Genomic DNA, 25,294 nt, shown 5'->3' on the forward strand with positions numbered 1-25,294 from the left:
TGGAAATTTATACTGGAATTTATATGAAATTTATATACTGGAAATTAGTTTTAATACTGTATATTGCAGATTTACCATTTAGAAATGTAATCTTCATTTAAGATATTATAATTTTATAATTTAGAAATCTGATTTTCATTTATTATATAATATAGATTAATTTATGACTTTACAAATTTTCAAATTACACTTTAATTATATTGTTATATTATATAATATTATATTTTATAATTATATTAAATTTATTATTTACTAATACTAACTTAATTATAATTTTTTCATTTAGTGTATATTGACAACAAAATATTTTATTATTATTTTATAATAAATTATGCTTTATAAAGTCTAGTAATTATATTATATTATACAATTTACAGTTTTTATTTTATTATATTATATTGTGTATTTATAATTTACAAATTAAATTTTTAATGTGTCATAACTTGTATCTTCACAACCTTCCAACAAATTCATACTCATTTTTATTTTATTTACAAAAATATTTTAATTTGTTATATTACATATTTACAATTACAAATTTCTACAAATTTACAATTAATAAATGCTAACAATGGCAGCACTATGTTTTGTATATTTTTAAATTAAATTAAATTAAATTAAATTAAATTAAATTATTGATTTGAATCAATATTTAAAATAACAGACACTTAAATTAATTGATTTAAATATGATTTAATTTAGCAGAGGCTAACTCAATCATGCAGCTCGCAGGAGGAAATGTGAGCTCTGTTATAATACCTGCGGGTCCAGCGATGGGTGAAGATGGCTCAAATACACTGGACGAGTCGCTGTTGGACGCCTGCTCGGACAGCTTCTTCTTCGTGCTGCCATCCGAGGGTTTGGGGTGAGATTTCTTGTTCTTGATGAGGATCTTTCCAATGAGCTCTTGAGGACTTGGCAGAGGAACGCCGGACTCGAGCTGAAACACAGCAGAATCTGTCATGAGAACACTGGACGCACGCGGCTGCTAAAAGAGCACGAATGCATGTGGGAGAGATACACTTACAGGATATTTCTCCAGAGTCTCAGTCAAAAGAGCGTCCCCGAAGATGGATCGGCAATATTCTGCCATTTTGGCTTGCTGTTTGGGGCTGTGATGCAACAGAAACGGAATTAGAGCTGCACTTGCAACGCAGAACAACATTAGTGCATGAAACATTTGCATCAGACAGAAATTTAATCTGCAGACCTATTTCATTATTAAATCACTGATTTAGGAGGACATTTTTGTAGAATTCAACAGAACAGATTTAAATATAGCAATAAAAAAATGCAGTAAAATCATACTGGAAGATGAAAGCAAAGCAAAATAAAATAAAATAAAATAAAATAAAATAAAATAAAATAAAATAAAATAAAATAAAATAAAATAAAATAAAATCTTTGCTGATTTATGGGTAGATTTTGTAGTATATTTAAATATGGTAATAAAGAAAATGTATTGAAAACTTATTAGAAGCTGAAAGCATAATAAAATATAAATGAATAAAATAAAGCAAAAAATTAAATTAAAATAAATTAAATTAGATTATCTGATTAAGGGGGAAGTTTTGTAGAATTCTGCAGAATAGATGTAAATATGGCAATAACAAAAATGTCCTAAACTTTTATTGGATGCTTTCTGCATAATGAAATAAAATCTAAATCTAAAATAAAGAATGAAATAAAAAATAAAACTATAGATGAATCTAAAATAAAATCTACTAAACTCTTGTTGGAAGCTGAAAGCATAATAATAATTATTTTTTTATTAAAATAAAATTAAAAAAATAAACATATCAACATAATCAAAAATATACAATAAAATAATCTAAAATTAAATTACATTAAATTAAATCTTCGCTGATTTAGGGGATTTTTTTTGTAAATATGCAGTATGGTAATGAATAAAATGTCCTAAACTCTGGAAGCTGAAATCAAATAACTATTAAAACGATTTGAAAATTAGCCCCTTGCAACGTTCACATGCATCTCGTTCTGGTAAACTACATCTCCACCGGTGATGTTACTGAAGTGCATGCTCATCTCATGTCATCTCTGATTTCACGCAGAGGATGATGCGAGCGCTAGTGCTTAGCGCGTGTGACATCTCACAAGAGGACAATGATGAGTGAAAACAAATGATGCATCTCAGAGACGCTTCTAATCACTCCTTGTTGCCATAGCTGCGAGGGAAGAAAACGTCTACACTTACGAGTCCACATGATTCTCGAAGGACAGGATGATGGGAAACGGAGACGTCTTAAACGCACAATCTGCTATGGCTTCGATCACTTCCTGGAAAATAACCACAGATTCAACTGAATTTAAATCATTTTTCTAATATGAAATATTTCAATATGTCAAAATGTAATAGCTCTATTTATGCTGATGCTGAAAATTCAGCTGTGCATCACAGAAATAAATTATACTTCAACAGATATTCACACAGAAAACTGCTTTTTAAATAGTAATAATATTTCAAAAATATTACTGTTTTTAATGTATCTGTGATCAGATAAATGCAGCCTAAATATTGAATTAAAAAATAAAATAAATACAAAAATAAATATATACACACATATATATATATATATATTTATATACAGTATATATTGCAGAATGTAATTTTATTTATATATTAATTACATTGCGTTAATTGGAACTCTTATTGGAAGCTGGAAGCATAATAAAATATAATACATTTAATTGATATAAAACAAAGAACAAAATACAGAATAAAGTAAAATATAATAAAATCTTCTCTGGTTCAGGTGGAAATGTTTGGGGAATTCTGCAGAATAGTCATAAATTAAATGTACTAAACTTTTAACGGAAGCTGAAAGCATAATGAAATAAAATATAAAATAAAGAATTCAGATGAATATTTAGTTTACAATTTATAGACTTTGATCAAATTAAAGAAGCACACACAGGGTTATAAACTCCTGCAGACTGATTTTGTTTGCGACTGTGTATCAGAGAAAAAAAAATGACTCAGTGAACCTACAATTTTTTCTGTAAACGTCTCCAAAAGCAGTAAATAGCTCCGGGTTAAGCACTACTTATCTGTGAGCGCTGATGAAAGCTAATGGTGTGGTGGAGTGCTGTGGGTCACCTTGAAGGAGATCTCTGAGGTCATGGTGAAGCCGTGTGTGATGACGGGTTCCTCCTCCGCCGTCCGGCCCTTCCAGCAGTCCAGCTCCACACAGCGACATCCAGACAACAGCGTCTGACGGTACATCTCTACAGAGGAGCTGCCCGCGAGCTGCCCGGCTGACAACACACACACACACACACACACACACACTCAGTGAACGCTCACACAATGCATGCGCAAACTAATGTGTACTCAAGCAAATAAAGAAGGTGTGTGTTATAAAAGCTTGCTTCCACTACGGGATAAAAAATTTACACTGCCATATTTGTAGATTTATTGCACATTTGTAACATATTGTAGACCTTGTATATTCTGTACTTACTGCTTATTGCACTTCTGGTTAGATGCTTACTGCATTTCGTTGCCTTTAACCTTGCATGTGCAATGACAATAAAGTTGACTCTAATCTAATCTAATCTAATCTAATCTAATCTTAATCTCACAATTTCGATTATATAAACTCAGAATTGCTAATTTAAATTATATGTAATTCTGAGACTGAAACTCTGAATTGTGCAATATGAACTATAAAAAAAGAAGAAAAAAAGTCAGAATTATGAGATTATATACATATATAAATCTGAGTTTTCACCATGCAAACATTTATATATATATATATATATATATATATATATATATATATATATATATATATATATATATATATATATATATATATATGTACAATTGTCAATTTAAGTAGTTACTTCATTTGTGCATAAATATAAATGAGTAAGTATTTTTTTTATATATCATTAAAAAAATATAAACAAATAAATTAACTGTCACTTATTGGTGATCTATTTCATTTGTTCATTTGTTTCCTCATTTATTAATTTATTTATTTATCATGAAATAATTATCAAAAAATGTAATAATTGTCATTTTAGGCGATCTATTTCATTCGCACATACATTATTTTAATATAATATATATAAATATAATAAATAAATAAAAAATATTGCAAGGTGAAAACTCAGAATAAAAAGAAAAAGAAAAATTAATATAGAATTGTGAGATTTAAACTCAAAATTCTGAGAAAAAGTCAGCATTGTGAGAAGTAAACTTAGAATTCCAAAAAAGTCAAAATTCCAAAATTGTAAACTTACTATAGAACTGAAAGAAAAAATAATAATTAAGATACATTTATGAATTATGAGATGTAAACTTAACAAAAAATAAATGCAATACGATATAAAAGAATAAGAAAAATAATAAAATACGGTAATAATAAAAAAAATATATAATTGAGACTTTTTATCTCACAATTCTGACTTTATAAATTCACAATTCTGAGAAAAAAGTCTGAAAAGTGCTATATAAACACGAGATAAAATGTGAGAAAAAAGTCAGAATTTAGAGAAAAAAAAGTTGTAAAAGTCAGAATTGCAAGACGTAAACTATGAATTCTGAGAAAAAGTAAAATACTCCAGATTTAAACTGAATTTAGAGAAAAATGACCTTTTATTATTTTATTCCAAGCTTTGATAGTATGGACTGCTTTATGATACTTTCATGTTTTTGCCCTTTATTGAGCTTGACAGAATTCTGCTTATGCGTTTAAAAAAAAAAAAAAAAAAAAACACACACAAAAAAAAAAACATATCGGCTTGGAACGACATAAAGCTGAAAAAATGGAGACAGAAGTTTTATTTAAGGACATGCCGTTTCTTTAAGAACACCAACTGTAGCATGAAGCGGTTAAGTATAAACTTCAGCAGCTATGCACTTTGTCATAGATTGGTACATTAGCAGTACACTGACCATAATTGCATCATAATTCATTTCTTGGTTTCTGTGGTGTGTTCTCAGCTTCCTCTCTTGATAATTGCTCTTAAATGATGTAATGCACTTTGTTGTAAGTAGATTTTGAGGAGAACACAAATGTAAATGCACTAATGCATTGTCAGATGTGGAATTATTATTATAATGCTTGTAAAGCAACACAGATTCCTCTTATGATGCATCCTTTTTTTCAGCAGTTTTATGCAAACTGATAATCATACAAACTTCATTTAAGCTTTGTTTTGTAGATCATTTCAGTTTTAGGCATCTAGTCTACTTTGGGACATTGCAACAAAATCATAATAAATAGTAATATATATATGTATACAACCCGAATTCCGGAAAAGTTGGGACGTTTTTTAAATTTTAATAAAATGAAAACTAAAAGACTTTCAAATCACATGAGCCAATATTTTATTCACAATAGAACATAGATAACGTAGCAAATGTTTAAACTGAGAAAGTTTACAATTTTATGCACAAAATGAGCTCATTTCAATTTTGATTTCTGCTACAGGTCTCAAAATAGTTGGGACGGGGCATGTTTACCATGGTGTAGCATCTCCTTTTCTTTTCAAAACAGTTTGAAGACGTCTGGGCATGAGGCTATGAGTTGCTGGAGTTTTGCTGTTGGAATTTGGTCCCATTCTTGCCTTATATAGATTTCCAGCTGCTGAAGAGTTCGTGGTCATCTTTGACGTATTTTTCGTTTAATGATGCGCCAAATGTTCTCTATAGGTGAAAGATCTGGACTGCAGGCAGGCCAGGTTAGCACCCGGACTCTTCTACGACGAAGCCATGCTGTTGTTATAGCTGCAGTATGTGGTTTTGCATTGTCCTGCTGAAATAAACAAGGCCTTCCCTGAAATAGACGTTGTTTGGAGGGAAGCATATGTTGCTCTAAAACCTTTATATACCTTTCAGCATTCACAGAGCCTTCCAAAACATGCAAGCTGCCCATACCGTATGCACTTATGCACCCCCATACCATCAGAGATGCTGGCTTTTGAACTGAACGCTGATAACATGCTGGAAGGTCTCCCTCCTCTTTAGCCCGGAGGACACGGCGTCCGTGATTTCCAACAAGAATGTCAAATTTGGACTCGTCTGACCATAAAACACTATTCCACTTTGAAATAGTCCATTTTAAATGAGCCTTGGCCCACAGGACACGACGCCGCTTCTGGACCATGTTCACATATGGCTTCCTTTTTGCATGATAGAGCTTTAGTTGGCATCTGCTGATGGCACGGCGGATTGTGTTTACCGACAGTGGTTTCTGAAAGTATTCCTGGGCCCATTTAGTAATGTCATTGACACAATCATGCCGATGAGTGATGCAGTGTCGTCTGAGAGCCCGAAGACCACGGGCATCCAATAAAGGTCTCGGCCTTGTCCCTTACGCACAGAGATTTCTCCAGTTTCTCTGAATCTTTTGATGATGTTATGCACTGTAGATGATGAGATTTGCAAAGCCTTTGCAATTTGACGTTGAGGAACATTGTTTTTAAAGTTTTCCACAATTTTTTTACGCAGTCTTTCACAGATTGGAGAGCCTCTGCCCATCTTTACTTCTGAGAGACTCTGCTTCTCTAAGACAAAGCTTTTATAGCTAATCATGTTACAGACCTGATATCAATTAACTTAATTAATCAATAGATGTTCTCCCAGCTGAATCTTTTCAAAACTGCTTGCTTTTTTAGCCATTTATTGCCCCCGTGCCAACTTTTTTGAGACCTGTAGCAGGCATTAAATTTTAAATGAGCTAATTAAGTGGATAAAAGTGTAAAATTTCTCAGTTTAAACATTTGCTACGTTATCTATGTTCTATTGTGAATAAAATATTGGCTCATGTGATTTGAAATTCCTTTAGTTTTCATTTTATTAAAATTTAAAAAACGTCCCAACTTTTCCGGAATTCGGGTTGTATATATATATATATATTTCATAATAATGATACTAATAATAATGATACTAAAGAACACTGGTATAAAAAATTATACAATATTAATAATAATAATATAAAAAAGTATTTAATAGTTAATTACAGAGATACAATTTCTAATTTTCTTTTAGATTAACTTGCTGTACTAAAATGACTTATACTAAGTCTGAAATAAAATGAATAAAAATAAAGTAAACAATTGTTAAAAATAATAAAGAATATAAATGACTAAAACATTCAATATAATTATTAAAACATCAGCTAATCAAAGGGAAAACATAATATTAAAAGAATGAATGAATAAATAAATAAATAAAATAAAAATAGTACAATAATGATTCTAAAAGACAATTGAAGTTTATATATATATACATATGTTTATGTGTGTGTGTGTGTGTGTGTGTGTGTGTGTGTGAGTGTGTGTGTGTGTGTGTGTGTGTGTGTGTGTGTGTGTGTGTGTGTGTGTGTGTGTGTGTGTGAGTGTGTGTGTGTGTGTGTGTGTGTGTGTGTGTGTGTGTGTGAGTGTGTGTGTGTGTGTGTGTGTGTGTGTGTGTGAGTGTGTGTGTGTGTGTGTGTGTGTGTGTGTGAGTGTGTGTGTGTGTGTGTGTGTGTGTGTGAGTGTGTGTGTGTGTGTGTGTGTGTGTGTGTGTGTGAGTGTGTGTGTGTGAGTGTGTGTGTGTGTGTGTGTGTGTGTGTGTGTGTGTGTGTGTGTGTGTGTGAGTGTGTGTGTGTGTGTGTGTGTGTGTGTGTGTGAGTGTGTGTGTGTGTGTGTGTGTGTGTGTGTGTGAGTGTGTGAGTGTGTGTGTGTGTGTGTGTGTGTGTGTGAGTGTGTGTGTGTGTGTGTGTGTGTGTGTGTGTGTGAGTGTGTGTGTGTGTGTGTGTGTGTGTGTGTGTGTGTGTGTGTGTGTGTGTGTGTGTGTGTTGTGGTACCTGTGAGGTAAGTGTTGTGGGAGGAGTTGATGAAGTACTGAGAGAGAGGGAAGGTCATGTCTTCACTCAGGTCCAGTTTTTCTGGAGGAATGACGCTGTTCTCCTCACTGATCAGATACCTGGCGAAGCCCTCCACTGAGATCTGCCCTGTTACACAATTAAGACAAAAAAGGTGCATGCATCACATTTCAGTAAAGAAGACATTTCAGGACTTTTAAAATTGCATTCACAACCCAGCTACAACCCCTGCGAAATAAAAGCATTAATATGCATGCTCACCTCTGAATATTCTCACTCTCTTTCTCTCTTTTGCACCTAAAGTAACAACTCACCACGTCGAGTAAATTAGCACTTGCGATTGCAAACAGACTTCAAATTAAACTCAAGCTGGAGATCAGCGCTCCCTAAACAGCACTCGGGGCTGAAGGGAAGCCACTCGGGGACGAGCGTCCCCCGGGACTCATTCTCACCAGCAGTTTACATTAATTAAACTTGTTCTTTGCAGAGCTCCGGAGGTAATTAACCGTGGCCCTCTTTCTGGTTGCAGGACGGTACGGCGCAGGCTGGATGACGTGTTTCAGAGCAAATGCAGTGGGGATCTCCAGAGCAAACGGCCTCTGATTTGCACACACCGAAATAACACCAACCACCTTGCTGTCGCGAAAGGGGAGTCAAATGGGTTTTAAAGACTACAATTACCACACACTGCTGAAATTCAGCAATTGTCCTGTCGAGTTAAACAGAGAACCAAAGAACAGGATTGCATCTGCTGTCACGGTCCTGCATCCTGCTGGTTTTCAGGCCAGTTCAGACAGGTCTAATTTCAAGATTTCAGAGTGTTTTGCAACTAGCAGTGTTGGGGGTAACGAGTTACAAAGTAACGGATTACAGTAACGATATTACTTTTTTGGGTAACGAAGTAAAGTAACGCTACACTACTTTTCTAGACTATAGGAACGCGCTTTCCTGCGTTACACATGCCGTGTTTGCCTGTGTGTAAAGTTCTGGGCCAGGTTTCCCGATAACGATTGATCTTAGCGCTTAGAGGCGCCATAGTGTACGTGATTACGTCATCGCATTTTGACAACATTGATTCGTCAGAAGAAACCAATGCTTTCGTTCCTCTGAGCCAAACAGAAATGACTGGTGACGCTTAGTTCCACCCCCGTGCCCAGCTTGGTTCAAACTCTCTCATATTAAACCAATAAGTAGTCTTTTGAACTACTTCTTAACATAGTCTACAGCTTTGGAAAATGAACGAAAACAAATTGCACTCTGAATATTTCTCACTCATTTTGTATGTAGTTTGTGAATCATTTGCACTGTTATTGCACTGTAGTGTTGAAGACAATTTGTGCAATTGTTTTTACTATATGCTGCATAGTTTGTGTTTGTTGTTCATACTCAGATTGAAAATATATTTCTCAGAAGAAGAAAAAAGAAATGCAATTTATATTTAAAAGAAAATCTAAATTAATGTTTTATGCCTTCATTTGATAACCAGAAAAATGTAAATACACAACAGAATTTCTGAGGGGAAAAAACATTTCATAAGGCTATTTTAAGAAAATTTAATAAATGAAGTTGTTTTTATGCATTTAAATAATTACACATGCTAAAAAAATAAAACGTATAGTGAAGAAAAAATAAAACATTTCATAGGGCCCTAAACATGTAATTTTTGTTAAACTTTTAAAAAATTGCTGTGAAAATGTATAAGTGTTATGAATTCAATTAATTAGACATGTTTTTGATGAATATAATTAAATGCAACCATTAAAAAGGAGTTGGGAAAAAATAAAACGGATTTTATAGGGCCCTAAAAAAAGTAAAGTAACTTCAAATTCAGTAACTAGTAAAGTAATCTCATTACAATTTACAGAAGTAACTAGTAACTAGTAACTAATTACATTTTTTGTAACTACCCCAACACTGGCAACTAGTCTGACCAACCAATCAACCGTTTCATGTAACTGCCTTAAAGTATAAACAGTTTTAACCCTATTAAAACATGTTGGGTTGTTTCAACCCAACTTTGGGTCAAATATGGACTAACCCAACTTATGGGTAAAAAAATTGAATGTAAAAATTTTACCCAATAGTTGGGTTAGTCCATATTTGACCAAAAGCTGGGTTCAAACAACAAGATGTATGGTATTATATTTGATATGCAATTTTTTTTCAAGTTCTAAATCTGCTGTACAGTTATAAATATCTCATTGTTTTACATTACAAGCAACAGAATTTCATCACTTTTTCTCCATATAAATATCAGCAACTGCAATTAATTGCATATAAACATATATAACTCTCTGTATTAGTATCACTATATAAGACTATATGACCCATAAAAGCCTGTTGTATGAAATATGCTCAACAAAAAACAGTTATACAACCGTTTTCTAACATGTGTTTGTATATTTTTCCAAAGTTCCATTAAACTCTTCCATTTAAATTTTTTTTTTATTATTATTTTATATGTCCGGCTTTGCAAGGTTAAAAAAAGACCACCATTTCAAATACAAAAATAAGCACCTCGTCTCCAGCGTTTATTGACCATCGGACAATGAATGTCACTCTGGCACAATATAATCCTGCTAACGCAGACCATTCCCGCATGGACAACCCAGTTGTTCTTCCAGACCTATGATCAATACTACACAAATATCAGCATCTCGTGTGTCTGCTGTGTCTCGTGTGGGTGTTCGCCTGTCCTCTGCCTGTCTCTGAGATCAGACTGAGAAAACAGAGTCGCTAATCTGCGTGACAGCAAGGTGTCAGCAAGGTCCATGATCATCCTCATCTATGGCCATCGCTGGCCCCTCTGGACTCAATGTGCCTGATCAATCACCTGTCACACTAACGGCCGCCCGCTCATTATCATCCAGTGACCTGATCTCCAGTTCGCCTGTGGAGCCTTGTGCTCTGAGAGATATAAATAAACTGGCTCCACTGCAGCGTCGGACCGCATCTCGTGAGTTATTGTTGCTATGGTAATGAAACGATGCAGAATGTTATGGACGTTTTGTTTTCTTTCCACAGAATAAGAAAACTCAGAGACTCACACAAGTGCACTTCCTCGCTGTCTGCTTTCTAAGGCCACGTCCTAACGGGAATAGATCCTTATACGGTAGATTTGCATTGTATAAAAGTACATACTGCACAAATTTGTTGGTTTAATTAATCTTTAATCAAATTAAGCTATTTATATCTATATTTCTCAGTTTAGGGTATATTAATTAGCATATTATACTAATACTAAAATTTACTTATATAAATATACAAAAAAAAAAGTTTGTATTCATTAGTGTTTGAAATTAATGAATTTACACAGGCAACATCCTACAGATTCTTTGAAATTATGGATTTAAAATGTATAAGCATAAAATATACATGTATGATCTGTTTTGGTTTAGTTTTCTGTTTCCTTTCTCCTGCCTTTTTTGTTTCCATGGTTTTTGATTAATTAGCTCCACATCTGTTTCAGTTCAGTTCTCCCAATTAAGTTTCTAGTACTCAAGTTCTGTGTTTTTCCACTGGTGCTTTGTTGGCTATTATTTTGATCTTCATGTTTTGCTACCCCAGCTCGAGTCCTTGTTTGCTTTGTGGATAATAATTAAAAGACTGTTATTTGCCTACTCCTGCATCATGTACCTCCTTAGAGCACAGCATCCGTGACAAAATGGTGAAATAATCAATATTTAATTTCATTAAACAATAAAAATTTATACGTTTCAGTCTAGAATGAATTAGTATATAAGCAGGGCCGTAGCTGGGGCTTGCGGGGCCCCGGTGCAGTTTATATCTGTGGGCTCTGTTTGAAATTGTGTAAATAGCACAATTAAACAAATGTAACAATGTTTACGTTTTTTCAAGGTTGTAGGTGTCCAGGTAGAGAAACTGAATAATCAAATGTAAATAGCATCGCATAGTCTTCACTGTATAAATTAAAGATTCTTTAAGATGAATTCTTGTTAAAACTACAAAGTAAGTCCGTAAAGAGAAGTAAATGATTTTCTCCCATTTAATTTATTGGATTGACATTAAGGACACTGACAGCAGCTAGTAAATTAGGTGCTGTCACTTTAAGAGATAATACATCCAATATGATACACATCTGATTTCTTTCTCAACTGTTTACTTTTACTTAAGACATAACCGAACAGACGAGTTTTTGTATGTATGTGTCATTTCAAGAGAAAGAAGAGACCAAACTCAATTCAGTGGTCAAGGACTGAGACGCGGATCTCTGTGCACGCTGTGCGTACAGAACAGTGTGCGGGTACTGAATTGAGCTTTTCATGTATTTTTGTGTTTGTATGTTTAAACTGGTAAGGTACTTTTGTTCATTCAGGCAAGGGATGAAGCGAAGAAAAGCTCGGTAAGGTGTTTGCGCAGCTCTTCGTGTGCGCAACGAACTCGGCGCGCGAACTCTGTTGAGTTTTTCCGTGTCTTATGTTTGAATGCACTGTTTTAAATGTTTACATTTTCAAGACTTAAAACACGTGCAATTGAAAAGCTTTCATGACGACGCGCAAGAGCGTCTTCTTATGTTGGTCTCAGGCAGTCGGCCAAAATCACCAGGTGGCCCCCCTCAGCCGTGGGCCCCTATAATCCTCACCACCTTTCACACCACTAGCGACGGCCCTGTAAATGAGTATACAATCACAGATAGACCAGAGTATGTGAGGATGTGTCTGATATGGTGGTCTGCAGTATGGGGGCCCCACAGGGGTCGGTGCTTGGTCCGTTTCTTTTCAAACTGTATACTTCCGACTTCAGATACAAAACAATCATCTGTTTCAGATGATACTTCTGTAGTTGGATGTATATCAGAAGATGATGATCAGGAATATTGGGGGGGTCATTGCTGATTTTGTCAAATGGTGTGCATTAAACCATCTTTGTATTAATGCCAGTAAGACAAAGGAGATGTTGATAGACTTTCGTAGGAAGGCATCAAGGATTACATCGGTGACCATTCAAGGTCAGGATATTGATAAAAGGTGACAACTTATAAGTACTTGGGTGTTCACCTTAATAATAAATTGGACTGGTCCAACAATACAGAGGCTAGGGACAGTTCTATTCTGGAATTTCCTGTGGATACCATCGAGGAGGTGGGAAAGAGGAGAATGCTGTCTAAGTTGAAGTCCATTATCAATAACATCTCTCACCCTTTGCATGTCCCTGAGTAGTTCCTTCAGCAAGGAGACTGTCTAAGAAGGAGTGCTATTGAAGGTCCTTCCTTCCAACAGCAGTTAGACTGTTTAATTGAAATAACAATACTCTGTAGTATGGTTGTATGTTCTTCTTATGTTTTCTTTGTTTACTGTACCATGCAGTAACAAGTGAATTTCCCCAGTGTGGGATTAATAAAGTCTATCAAATCCAATCAAATCAAATGCTAATTTAAATAATACACTAAAATAAATATATACTATGTATTTTTATTAAATAGTACAAGTGTTAAATCCTAACTGAAATATTAAACTCTTAATATTTCAAACTAAACTACTATGTATTAATTAACTATACTACTATTATTTTTAACTATAATTTTTTAGTTTAGAATGAGCTAGTTTATTAATTAGTATAATAATCTATTACTTATATACTTAATTATACTTATAGTATACTAATATAAAAATATACTAAATAAATAAAAAAACACAAAAAGCATAAAATTGAATACTGCACAAAAACATTGCGTAAAATAATACGTTTTTAAGTGGAATACACCATTCATATCTACATTTTTCAGTTTAGAATGAACTATTATACTAATTTGTATATATTAATAAACTAATTATATACCAGTGTTATTTTAGTATCATTGGGATACTATTATAGATTTTGTTAATATTTTGAATTAGATTTTATTTTTACATTTTCTGGTTTCATTTGCCAAATTTACAAATTTTCATTGTTTTTATTAATTGATTTAGTTTTGTATTTGTATTTTTATTATTATTTTTTTAAGTACGTCAAGTTAAACTAAATGAAAATGAGAAACCAATTATCGGAAACTAGCAGAAATAAAATACATTTAACTTCATTATATATATATATATATATATATATATATTTTTTTTTTTTTTTTTTTTTTTAATTAGTGATTTAAAATGTTTAATAAGCATAAAATACATACTGCACATAAAACTATAATATATAAATTAATTTTAATAATACATTTTAATTGGATTATATAATTTATATCTATACTTTTCAGTTTAGCATTAGTATATTAATTTACTAAAAGATACTTACATACTAATATAAATTATATAATAAAATAAATAAATAAATACTAATATAAAAATGTTATAACTATTTATAAATGTAGCCTATAAAACACATAAAAATACAATGCATACTTAAAAAAATCTGTTATGCCGAAAGTCACAATCTAATTAATATTAATGATACTGTGTGCTGTTTCGCTGAGAGACAGCAAACCTCCTTCGAAGGACGTAAACAAGACAACATTTACATTTATCAGACAGTTTTACCCAAAGCGACTTACAGTGCATTCAGGCTATAATTTTAATTTTTTTTACCAGTATGTTAGTTCCCTGGGAATTGAACCCACAACCTTACGCTGATAGCGCAATGCTCTACCACTGAGCCACAGGAACAATGCAACAATGTTTCAGACCTAATTATTAATATTTCATGCCAAAAATTCCAAATGTGACTGATGTTTCTGTAAAGTTAATTTAAATTAAAGTTAATTCGGTTTTAATTTTTTTAAACCGAATCTGATATTAGTATAACGATGACAACAGGCATTTAAAAGAGATGGGATTTATAACAAGATCTTTCCTGGTTATATTCAGTGGTTTTTGCCGCTTAAAGCGACCGAGAACATCAACATACAGGAATCCATCAGTGTTTTACTGTGGCTGTCAATCAATAAGCGGAAAAACTAATGAGGGATTAGATTTGATATTAGCATGATGACAGGACCAGACGGTGCTCGATTACAAAGACCTGATGTCTTCTGCTCTTATATAAATGCAACACCTCATGGGAATGCAAGGCAAAACCCTCTCACGTAATTATCAGCAATTAACAATTACATGGAGCTGTCTATCAGCGATTGATGGAAAAACACCCGCAAACACTCGCCGTCTTTGGTCATGCTGTATTTGAAAGCTGTAGCGAAGGGGGAGATTTTTCATGCATTATGACTAAATTTGGGTCTGTTTTTCACACAAAGCGTCACATGACTTTAGAAGATTTGCAATATTGTGAGTGAGCTATTTTAAATATTGTTCTGGTGTTATTTTAGTGACTGTGAACTAAGGCCGAATGATTAATTGAAATAAAATCAATATTGCAGCGTTGTAATCCAAAAATTGAGAATCTTAAGGGCTTCATGCAGTTTTCAACCAAAATAAAAGCTTGATGGATTAATGATTGGAAATGAAGAAATTAAGGCATAATAATTAGTACCAGAATTTTACAGTTGTATTGTTAATTATAATAATTATTATTAATAATATTATAATTTCTTAAATGCTTGATTTTTTTGTATTATAACAATAATAATATAATATTTTTTGTTAATAACAATAATAATAATTATTATTATTTATTCCTATTTTATTAATATTATATTAATTTTATCAGTAAGAGTGCTTTTTATTATTATTATATTAAATATTTGTTTTATTCTATTTTGGAATAGTATTATAACAATAATAATAATAATAATGTAGTTTGTTATTATTAATAATAATATTATAATAATTTAATAATTTATTTATATTTTTATTAAAAGGTCCTGTTCTTCATGATCCCATGTTTTAAACTTTAGTTGGTGTGTAATGTTGTTGTTAGAGTATAAATAATATCTGTAAAATTCTAAAGCTCAAAGTTCAATGCCAAGTGAGATATTTTATTTAACAGAATTCGCCTACAAAAAACGACCCGTTTGGACTACATCCCTCTAGTTCCTGCAGTAATGACATCATAAAACAGTTTTTTGACTAGTCTCCGCCCACATGAATACACAAAAAGGGGCGTGGCCTTGTTGTGCTCTTGTGTTTGTGGCCATGTCGTAGAAACGCTGTTATTTTCATCTCTGAGTCCAATCATCTTTGTTTGGGCTTCCCAGGGACGCTGTACTTGGAGATTAATGGTCACAATTTATGTTTAACTCGGTTCCCGAAAATTATAATCCACAAGTAAAACTATGTGCAGCACATTTTGCTGAGGACAGCTTCCTCAATCTCAATCAGTTTAATGCCGGGTTACGCACAAAGATTATTCTTGAAAGATGGAGCAGTTCCCTCTTTGTCTGGAGAAGGCGTTGTTTATGGACCACAACCGGTAAGTGTATTTTATTATTTAAGTTGGTGCGTTTAACAGTTTCTGTAACTTATTACACAAAGGGCAATGCTGTTTAGCTTTGTGAACTAGATGGTAGGGATGTGCAAAAAAATCGAATGCGATTTTCATGCGCATCTCATCAGTAAAAACGCTCCTGTGATTATAAGTACATCTCCAGCACATGCTCCTGCCCACTTGCTTCTCAAAACTAGTCCAATCGTGTTTCCAGGAGGGCAGCGCACGCTCAGCTGCTGTCGAATCACAACACAGGAACCGCTGGCACAATCACAACTCGTCACGTATTTCTGAAGGAAGGATTTTATAGAACAAGGATATACTTGTGTTTTTTTACACGCAAAACATGATCACATATTATATTGCACACTGTAAACACAATCAAAGCTTAAAAAAAACACGAAAAAAACATGACCTTTAATATTATAAGTAGTAGTGCCGTTATTTTATACACATACTGATACATAAACAAAAGTATGATTTGGGCCAAATTTTTCAGCTATTCTGATTGTTATGATGATTATAATTCTAGATTAAATACTTCATTTCTTTTTATTGTGAAAGTATTATTAGAATAATATATTCCATTCTGTTTCCTATTTATTACTTAACACTCTTAATCATTCAGCCGAAATATAAAGCAGGGAAAGAGCTTCTGTTGTGCTCAGTGGAAGAAAATGACAGCATACGTGCTTGAGAGCGATAGCGAATGAAAAATGCCTGCTTTGATCAATGTCAGGCGTTTATCTGGCACAGACCTTTCTGAATCATGGCTGGGTTGGGCTCATATTTCTCCATGAGCAGCTGGGTTTGTTCGGGCTTGAGCGGCGGGTACAGGATCTCGTTCAGACGCGGGTCCCGCTGCTTGTTGTTGATGAAGTCTGTCATCTGATCCACGGTCAGATAGTTTCTGCTCTTCACGCCGCTGGAGAGAGGAACAGAGATACAGGAAAAGCACATGGTTTACAGCGATAATCATAACACAGAGATGAGCAGCTACCATAACAGCATGCTAATTACACAATGACTGTCTTTTTTGCTCTGTTATGATCAATACCAATTATCTTTCATCAGGATTTTTTAAACTGTTACGCCCCCAACTAATTACAATACTTCGATGCGCTCATGTGCGCTCGTCTCATAAATATCATTCCAATATGACTTCAAGGCATCATTAACTATATATATATCTGTAGTTATAAACACACACTAACACACACACACACATACACACACACACACACACACACACATATACATATATATATATATACATACATAAAATGAATAATGAAAAAGTAGAAAACAAATTATGGATAATATAATAAAATTAAATAAATGCATACAAACAATTAAAAAAAATATAAAACTCTAAAATTAACATAAAAGTATACGTAAACAAAAGATAAACAGACAAATAAACAAATAAATATCAACTAAAACAAACGTAAAAAATAAAGAAATAAAAGGTAAATAAACTTGAAATTTGACATAAATAAATATATAAAAAACTTAATTAAAAAAACTATGTATAAAAAAAATAAATAACATTAAAATTAACATAAAATATTCCGAATTAAAATAATAAATAGAAATAAAAAAAAACTGGAAAAAAATGCTAAATAAAAACAGATGAAATAAACTTTCAAATTAAATTTGTCAAATAAATTAATTGATAAAAAACATATAAACAATAAAAACAATGTATATATAAATTAAAAATAATAAATGATAAACCGATAAATAAAAGATAAATAAATATATTTTTTCAATTAAACAAATAAATACATGAATGAAAACAGACAAATATGTATAAATAATTAATTGTTTAAATAAATAAAACCTGATTAAAAAAATATACTAAAATAAATAAAAGTATAATAAATAAAAGATAAATCAATTTAAAAAATAGAAAAATAAAGAAATAAATAAAAACATATAAATCTTAAAAACACATAAATAGATAAAAATATTGCATAATTAAATGCATAAAGTATAAATAGATAAATGGATAAATAAGTAAGTAAATAAATAAATAAATAAATGCAAAATGTTCTCTAATTGAAGGCATTCTTAGCAACAGCATCAGCTGAAAATGGCTTTATAAAGACTTACAGATCAGCAAATAGTTGGTTAATCTCAGATCGTGGGCAGAGGTTGTTGATGAACGATTTGTAAACATCAGGTGTCAAATCCTCCAGAGGAATGGAGTCGTTCTGCAGAAACGAACAAGAACATTACTTATCATAAATACAATAATTGGGTACTAACCCTGAACCTGCCCCTAAATCTAACTTTACCCCATGCAGTTAGTTAGTTATAGCACCTATATATCATTGCTGTTCTTGATTGCTTCCACTGTCCTCATTTGTAAGTCGCTTTGGATAAAAGCGTCTGCTAAATGAATAAATGTAATGTAAATGTAAATGTAGTTACCTTACACTACCCACTATTTTCTTGGGTAAGAACACTGTAAGTACACATACTGTAAAATAAATTGTAACCATGAAATACAGTAACATATAACAATAACAACGAGTCTTCAGTCTCATGCTGGCTCATTAGTGCTTTGGTGGTCAAAATATAAAAGCAGCAAACAAAGAAGAAGAAAACAGATGAAAGGATGTGAATGTGAGTGAGTCAGAGGCGGAGGTCGTGATGATTTCTCAGCAGTTACACACTTGCTCTCCTGACTCTCTCGAGGTCTTTTAACATTATGGATTTAGAAAATCTCCCGGTGTTCAACATTCAACCTTTAGATTTCCTGTAAAATGATTAAGCAAACAAATAGACTCCCCTTGATCCTGGGAGTGAAAAAAAGCAGATAAACAGCTAAAACAAAGGAGTATAAATAAATAAATAAATAAATAAATAAAATGAAAATTTGGACAAATAAATAAACAGATTAAAAACTAAAAATCAGTAAAAATCAGTATAAAATAAACAAAAAAGTACACAGGTAAAAATAAATAAATAGATAAATAAATATGGATTAAACGAAATAAAATGATAAAACAAAATTTATAAAAAAAATTAAATAAAAAACAGATGACAAACAATGTATGAATAAATAAATAAATTAAAAATATAATAATAAATAAATAAATAATATACAAATAAAAAAAAACTAATAAATAGATATAAGTGAAAAGAAATAAATAGATAAATAAATATGGATTAAAATGGGAAAAAACCTAAATAAAATAAAATAATAAAACAAAATTGATAAAATAAACAAATAAAAAACAGATGAATAGATACAAACAATGTATGAATAAATTAATAAATAAATTAATTAAAAATATAATAATAAATAAAGAAATAAATAATAGACAAATTAAATTTTTTTATAAATAGCTACAAATAAAAACAAATAAAGAGATAAAAACAATGTATAAATAAATATATGCATAGAATTATTTTAAAAGTGTTAATGTTACTTGTTAATGTTACTTGTTAAAATGTTACTTTATTTTTAAAAGTAACATAAAAACAAACACATAAATAAAAGATAAATAATAGAAAATTGAAAGAATAAATAAATGAAAAATTAATAAATAAATGTGAGTCAAACTAATCAGAAATTGAGGTCTCCTCGAAAACGAGATGTTACATCTCAAGGGGTTTTCCTCTTCACAATAAAATTTGACAAATAACACCATATTTCTGATTAGTTAAACACTTTTTTAACATTATTGATTTTGAGATGTGTTCAATGTTCAACCTTTACAATACGATGAGGCAAACAAACAGACTCCCTTTGATTCTGGAAGTAATAACGTGAGATATCGTTTGTCAAGCGGCGTGCCGAAAGCACACGATTTTGGTAAAACCCACAAATTGACTTCCTGTGGAAACATGAGGTCTTCCTGTCTGCCAGCGGGATTCTGGAGCGATTCGCCGAACATATGCTCACCCGGCCGGCCGGAAGATTGCAGCTCTCCAGCGCCGTCTCCACGCGCTTCCGGTCCGTCGAGAACAAGCGGAAGAAGCTGCAGAGAGACAGAAACACGAGGACGATTCAGATCTGATCACGTTCTGCTTCATCATGAGACGGAGGGCGTCTTACTGTTTCACTGGGATTCGACCGTCTTGATTCATCTGCAGCTTGAGTCTCGTGAAGCTGGTGATAAAAAAAATAACTACATCAGTCATTCTCAGGAAACACTTACTGATTGTGTTATAGATACAGAAATATAAATATAATTCCTATTCATCACCAGTACACAAATAATTAAATAAGTGGATAAATAGATATAGACAGAAAAATTGATTTAAAAAAAAATATATATAAATTTATTTAAAATAAATAGATAAGAAATACACAAAAAAATAATAATAATAATAAAAAATGTATAAAATAAAAAAAATAAAAAAACAGATGAATAGATACAAACAATGTATGAATAAATAAATTAATTAATTAATGAAAAATATAATAATAAATAAATAATAGAGAAATAAAAAAACTTTTTTATTTTATATAAAAATAGGCAAAATGCTAAATAAGATAACTAACATGAAAAATAAGTTGATATTAATATAAATATATATAATTAGATTTTAAAAAGTATATACTAACTAACTAACTAAATAAATACAATTCAAAGTTACTTGGGGACACAGATTTTACACTGATCACAAAATGTTACTCATCATCCAAAAATAACCAAACAAAAAAAAATTAAAAAAAATACTGATATGTTAATTAATTGATTGATTAATATTTTAATACTTATAATTAGTTCAGGAAATTCGTTTAAAATGCACAGATAAAAGATAAAAACATATAAAAGATTAAAAACAGACAATCACACAAAGAAGATCTAAATTTGTATTTTATTGAAATTAACAGTTATTTTACAATAAAATTAAATGGCCTGTTTTAAAGTGTTAGTTCACAAAAAAACAAACAAATCAATAAATAAATATAAAAAATTAAAGTACCAATGAATTAATTAAAGAAGATTAATTATATTGATTTAAGAATAATATTAATTAATTAATACAAGCTAATTCTGTAATGCTTTGCTTATAGCTTTTATATATAATGCATTATAAACGTAGTTTTAATGTATTAACTATGCCTTGTAATGCACCTTATAATGCACTGTATGATCTTAACCACAGTTATAAAACATTGTAATATATATTTTTAAATTGTTGCACCTTTATAAAGTACAATGCATTAAATCACATGACAAACAAACCTTATAATGCATTTTAACTTTGGTTATAATTATTATAAAACGCATTATAAAATACAGTACGTTATGAATACCCTGCAATGCATTATAAATTATACAAGGCTTTCAGTGAAGTGTTGCATTCTTTTAAAATCTGGTACTGCTTCCTGACAATGACTCTTAAACTAAAAGAAAATCATGTGATGATGGAAACAGGCACATATAAACGTCATCAGGTACTCACGCTTTCTCCAGAGAGGACTCCCGGTCCATGTTTTGAGCGAGCAGGTTAGACGCCAGACTGAAGAGCTCATCTGCCCACTCCTTTAGCACAAACACAAAAGGCATTTTCATTAAAACAATTCCGGTCAAGTATCCTGACTAGGATGCATGCTGCACAAGAAATATCATGATGAAATGTTCAGAGGCAGTAAAACACCTTGGCGACGTCTTCTTGGAAGGCCATGAAGTTGAGGTACTGGATGTTGACCATATCGTGTCCCGTCACCACCGTCAGCATCCGGTTCTCTATCCGTCCCACCAGATTCCCCACATCCAGCAGCTCCCGCAGCTTCGCTTCCTGAGGGAAAAGCACAATAATGAAGCCACGCCGCCATAAAACATGGCAGAATAAGCCTGTAAAGCCTCTTTAAGACTGCTGCGATCTCTTCCCGTGAGAAACACCTGCTGCTGCTGATGAAGAAACAACATCTAATGCATCTAATCTAATACACACACCGGACATAACGCTTTTATATCATACAAAAGAAACATATTTTTTGCTTTTATTGAAATTACTTCAGGACCAGCATTTGAATTTGAAATGTAATGTATTAAATAAATAACACACAATTTTAGCTAATTTGTGCTGAAATTGAAACTCTGTTGATTTCATCTAAAATACACAAAGTAATCAATTCATTAAATGTTACTTTTATTAATATTACATGACTCACTTAAAAAAAATTGAAAAATGAAATGTATTCATATAAATAAATATACATGGATAGATTGATATACAGAAAAAAATATATATAATTATTATTAAAATTACTTTAGAATGCTAAAAAAGAAAATAAACTTATAAATAGATAGAAAAATATATTGCAATTATGTGTGTATAAATGCATGAATTGATAAATAAATGAAACATGCAATTCTATACATTTTTGTGTTGAATTAACTCTCAGTTGTTTCCCTGTAAAGTAAATAAAAAAGTAAATAAATTCTACCTCAATTTTGCTTTTATTGAAATTACGTCAAGACCCAGTTTTTACATTGGATACTTTTTTTTACATACTAAAATAATCAAACATGAAATATGAAATGCATATGCCCATGCTAATTGTTTCTTGTAAACCTGGACTGTAAGAATGTGCGTCGGTCAGATGCTCTGTTCCTGTCTGAGTGGGTGTTTGTTGGCCAGAATGAGCTGCAATGTGGAGCTGATTTTCAGCCAAAAGAGCTTTTGCGTCTGTAGCTGAAAGTGTTCATCGGGAAGGAAGCCTCTCTGGTTTCTTTTATTCGTTCAACAAGTGTTTCTCTCGGAAGCTCATGCAGCTGTGCAACAGGTGTGTGTTTGTCTTTCAGCGGCTAATTAAAGCCAACGCAACGACACTCCAATCAAGCGCTGATCTGTGAGAGCCATCTTCAACACAGCAGAACCAATGCTTTAACAAATATAATCAAGCCTGAAAAACAGCTGGATGATTGACAACGAGCGAGCAAAGAGCACATGAACATGTCACCGACAACAAATTGAAAAAATATAACAAGATATGCATTTAAATACAGTAAAAATGAATATATATATATATGTGTGTTTGTGTATGTGTGTGTGTGTGTGTGTGTGTATGTGTGTGCATGTGTGTGAGTGAGTGTAAGCAAATTCGATTTGCAATTTATTCTTCATAATTTTTGCTTTTATTGAAATTGCTTCAAGACCAATATTTCACATTAAAACATTATAAGTTCATTTTATAAACTTTTTTTATAATACAAAATAATTAGAACAATGACATTAATATTCAAATAAATATGTAAGTAAATCTGAAAAGAAGAACTAAATAAACCATCAAACAAACAAATATACCTACATTTTGCTTTTGTTATATTTACTTAATTTTTTTATCATGTGAAAGCAATCAAAAATAAAATGTATTAAATAAAATAAATAAATAAAAATTTTGCTTTCATTGAACTAAATTCAGGACCCAGATTTTACATTTAATACAAAGGTTTTTGTTTATTTATTTTTTTTTATAGAAAAAAAAATATACATAAATTAATTCATTTAATTCATTTTGCTTTTACTGAAATAACTTCATGACCGAGATTTTACACTGGACTCTTTTTTAAATATACCAAAATATATATATATATATATATATATATATATATATATATATATATATATATATATATATATATATATATATATATATATATATATATATATATATATATATATATATATATATATATATATATATACAAAACTAACCAAGAAATGAAAGATATATTAATATTAACATGAAATGTGCATAATGTGCAAGTACAATCCATGCCACGGCAGACAAATGTGACCCTGCAGCACAAAGCCAGTCTAAAGTCTCTGGGGGATATTTGTAGCAATAACCAAAAATACATTGCATGGGTCAGAATTATAGATTTTTACTGAATTGCAAAAATCATTAGGATATTAAGTAAAGATCATGTTCCATGAAGATAGTTTGTAAATTTTCTACCGTAAATATATCAAAATGTAAATTTCGATTGGTAATATGCATTGCTAAGAACTTTTTAGATTCTTAATTGTATCGCGGCCAAATATTGTCCTCCTAACAAACCATACATCAATGGAGAGATCATTTATTCAGCTTTCAGAAGACGTATTAATCCCAATTCCAACAAATTGAACAAACATAATCAAGCGTGAAATCACTCCCGCTGCTGAACACTTCTGGATGTTTGCATGAGGACGAGTGAAAACCCAAAGTGCACATGAACACATCTCTAACAACAAATGGAAAAAGAAGACACCCGATGGTTTTTCATCAAGAACAGTCAAATGTTTTATCAGTTCCGGATGTCACTCAAGAAACAACACACCCAGGGGAAAAGCAGGCTATCACAGAGTCTAAATGCATCAGAGCTTCGGAAGCCTTCGCTAATTTCAGTGGCGTTTCAATGAGTAATATTATAGCTTCAATTGTCTTCATGCTACTTGAGGGGCCAAATAATTGATCGGCGCCACCAATGTCTCGCTCCAAACTAGCATTTAGATCTATTTCTAAATATTGCTCATTAATATTTCATTCAATCAGAAAGATGTGAAAACACTGAATAGACCATCACACCCAGAAAAGAGTACATCGATGAATCTGTTTCCTTTTATTTCCCCCGAAAGCATAAATACAGCAATTAAGATGCCATTTGCAACCACTTTTACTTGTGTAATGTAATATGTAATGCAGTGAATGGGTGCCATCAGAATGAGAGTCCAAACAGCTGATAAAAACATCACAATAATCCACACCACTCCAGTCCATCAGTTAATGTCTTGAGAAGTCAAAAGAAACAAATTCAGACATTTATAACATTAAACTGATGCTTCCGGCTAACATATGAGTCCATAATCCATAATAACGCTTCCTCCAGTGAAAATGTCAATCTCTTGTTGTCTTTCACATCAAAATCTACCCACATGTTTGTTTCGAGCTGTTTAAAAGCTGCTTGATCTGTGCAGATTTCTCTCCTGATTCAGACCAGAACAATTTTTCACTGGAGGAAGCGTTATTATGGATTGTAGACTCATATTTTAGTTAGAAACATCACTTCTCAAGACATTAACTGATGGACTGGAGTGGTGTGAATACTTGTGGATTATTGTGATGTTTTTATCAGCTCTTTGGACTCCTATTTTGACGGCACCCA

The 25,294-nt window shown here is 31.9% G+C and overlaps 1 protein-coding gene across 1 annotated transcript in view; it reads right to left on the bottom strand.

The window, feature by feature from the left end:
* The window catches only part of LOC132111255 (1-phosphatidylinositol 4,5-bisphosphate phosphodiesterase beta-1-like), an 84,984-nt gene that overhangs the window by 26,698 nt on the left and 32,992 nt on the right, over positions 1 to 25,294 (bottom strand). Inside the window, exons 4-14 of the mRNA XM_059518400.1 lie at positions 21,798 to 21,938; positions 21,603 to 21,682; positions 20,242 to 20,295; positions 20,089 to 20,164; positions 18,288 to 18,388; positions 16,931 to 17,097; positions 7,821 to 7,967; positions 3,119 to 3,276; positions 2,216 to 2,298; positions 1,028 to 1,112; positions 760 to 940 (exon numbers count right to left, since the gene is read on the bottom strand). Of these exons, the coding sequence (XP_059374383.1) occupies positions 760 to 940; positions 1,028 to 1,112; positions 2,216 to 2,298; positions 3,119 to 3,276; positions 7,821 to 7,967; positions 16,931 to 17,097; positions 18,288 to 18,388; positions 20,089 to 20,164; positions 20,242 to 20,295; positions 21,603 to 21,682; positions 21,798 to 21,938 (1,273 nt within the window). The remainder of the gene's footprint in view (positions 1 to 759; positions 941 to 1,027; positions 1,113 to 2,215; positions 2,299 to 3,118; positions 3,277 to 7,820; positions 7,968 to 16,930; positions 17,098 to 18,287; positions 18,389 to 20,088; positions 20,165 to 20,241; positions 20,296 to 21,602; positions 21,683 to 21,797; positions 21,939 to 25,294) is intronic.

The sequence above is a fragment of the Carassius carassius genome, chromosome 31 (assembly GCF_963082965.1).
Source record: "Carassius carassius chromosome 31, fCarCar2.1, whole genome shotgun sequence".
In the NCBI taxonomy this organism is placed as follows: domain Eukaryota; kingdom Metazoa; phylum Chordata; class Actinopteri; order Cypriniformes; family Cyprinidae; genus Carassius; species Carassius carassius.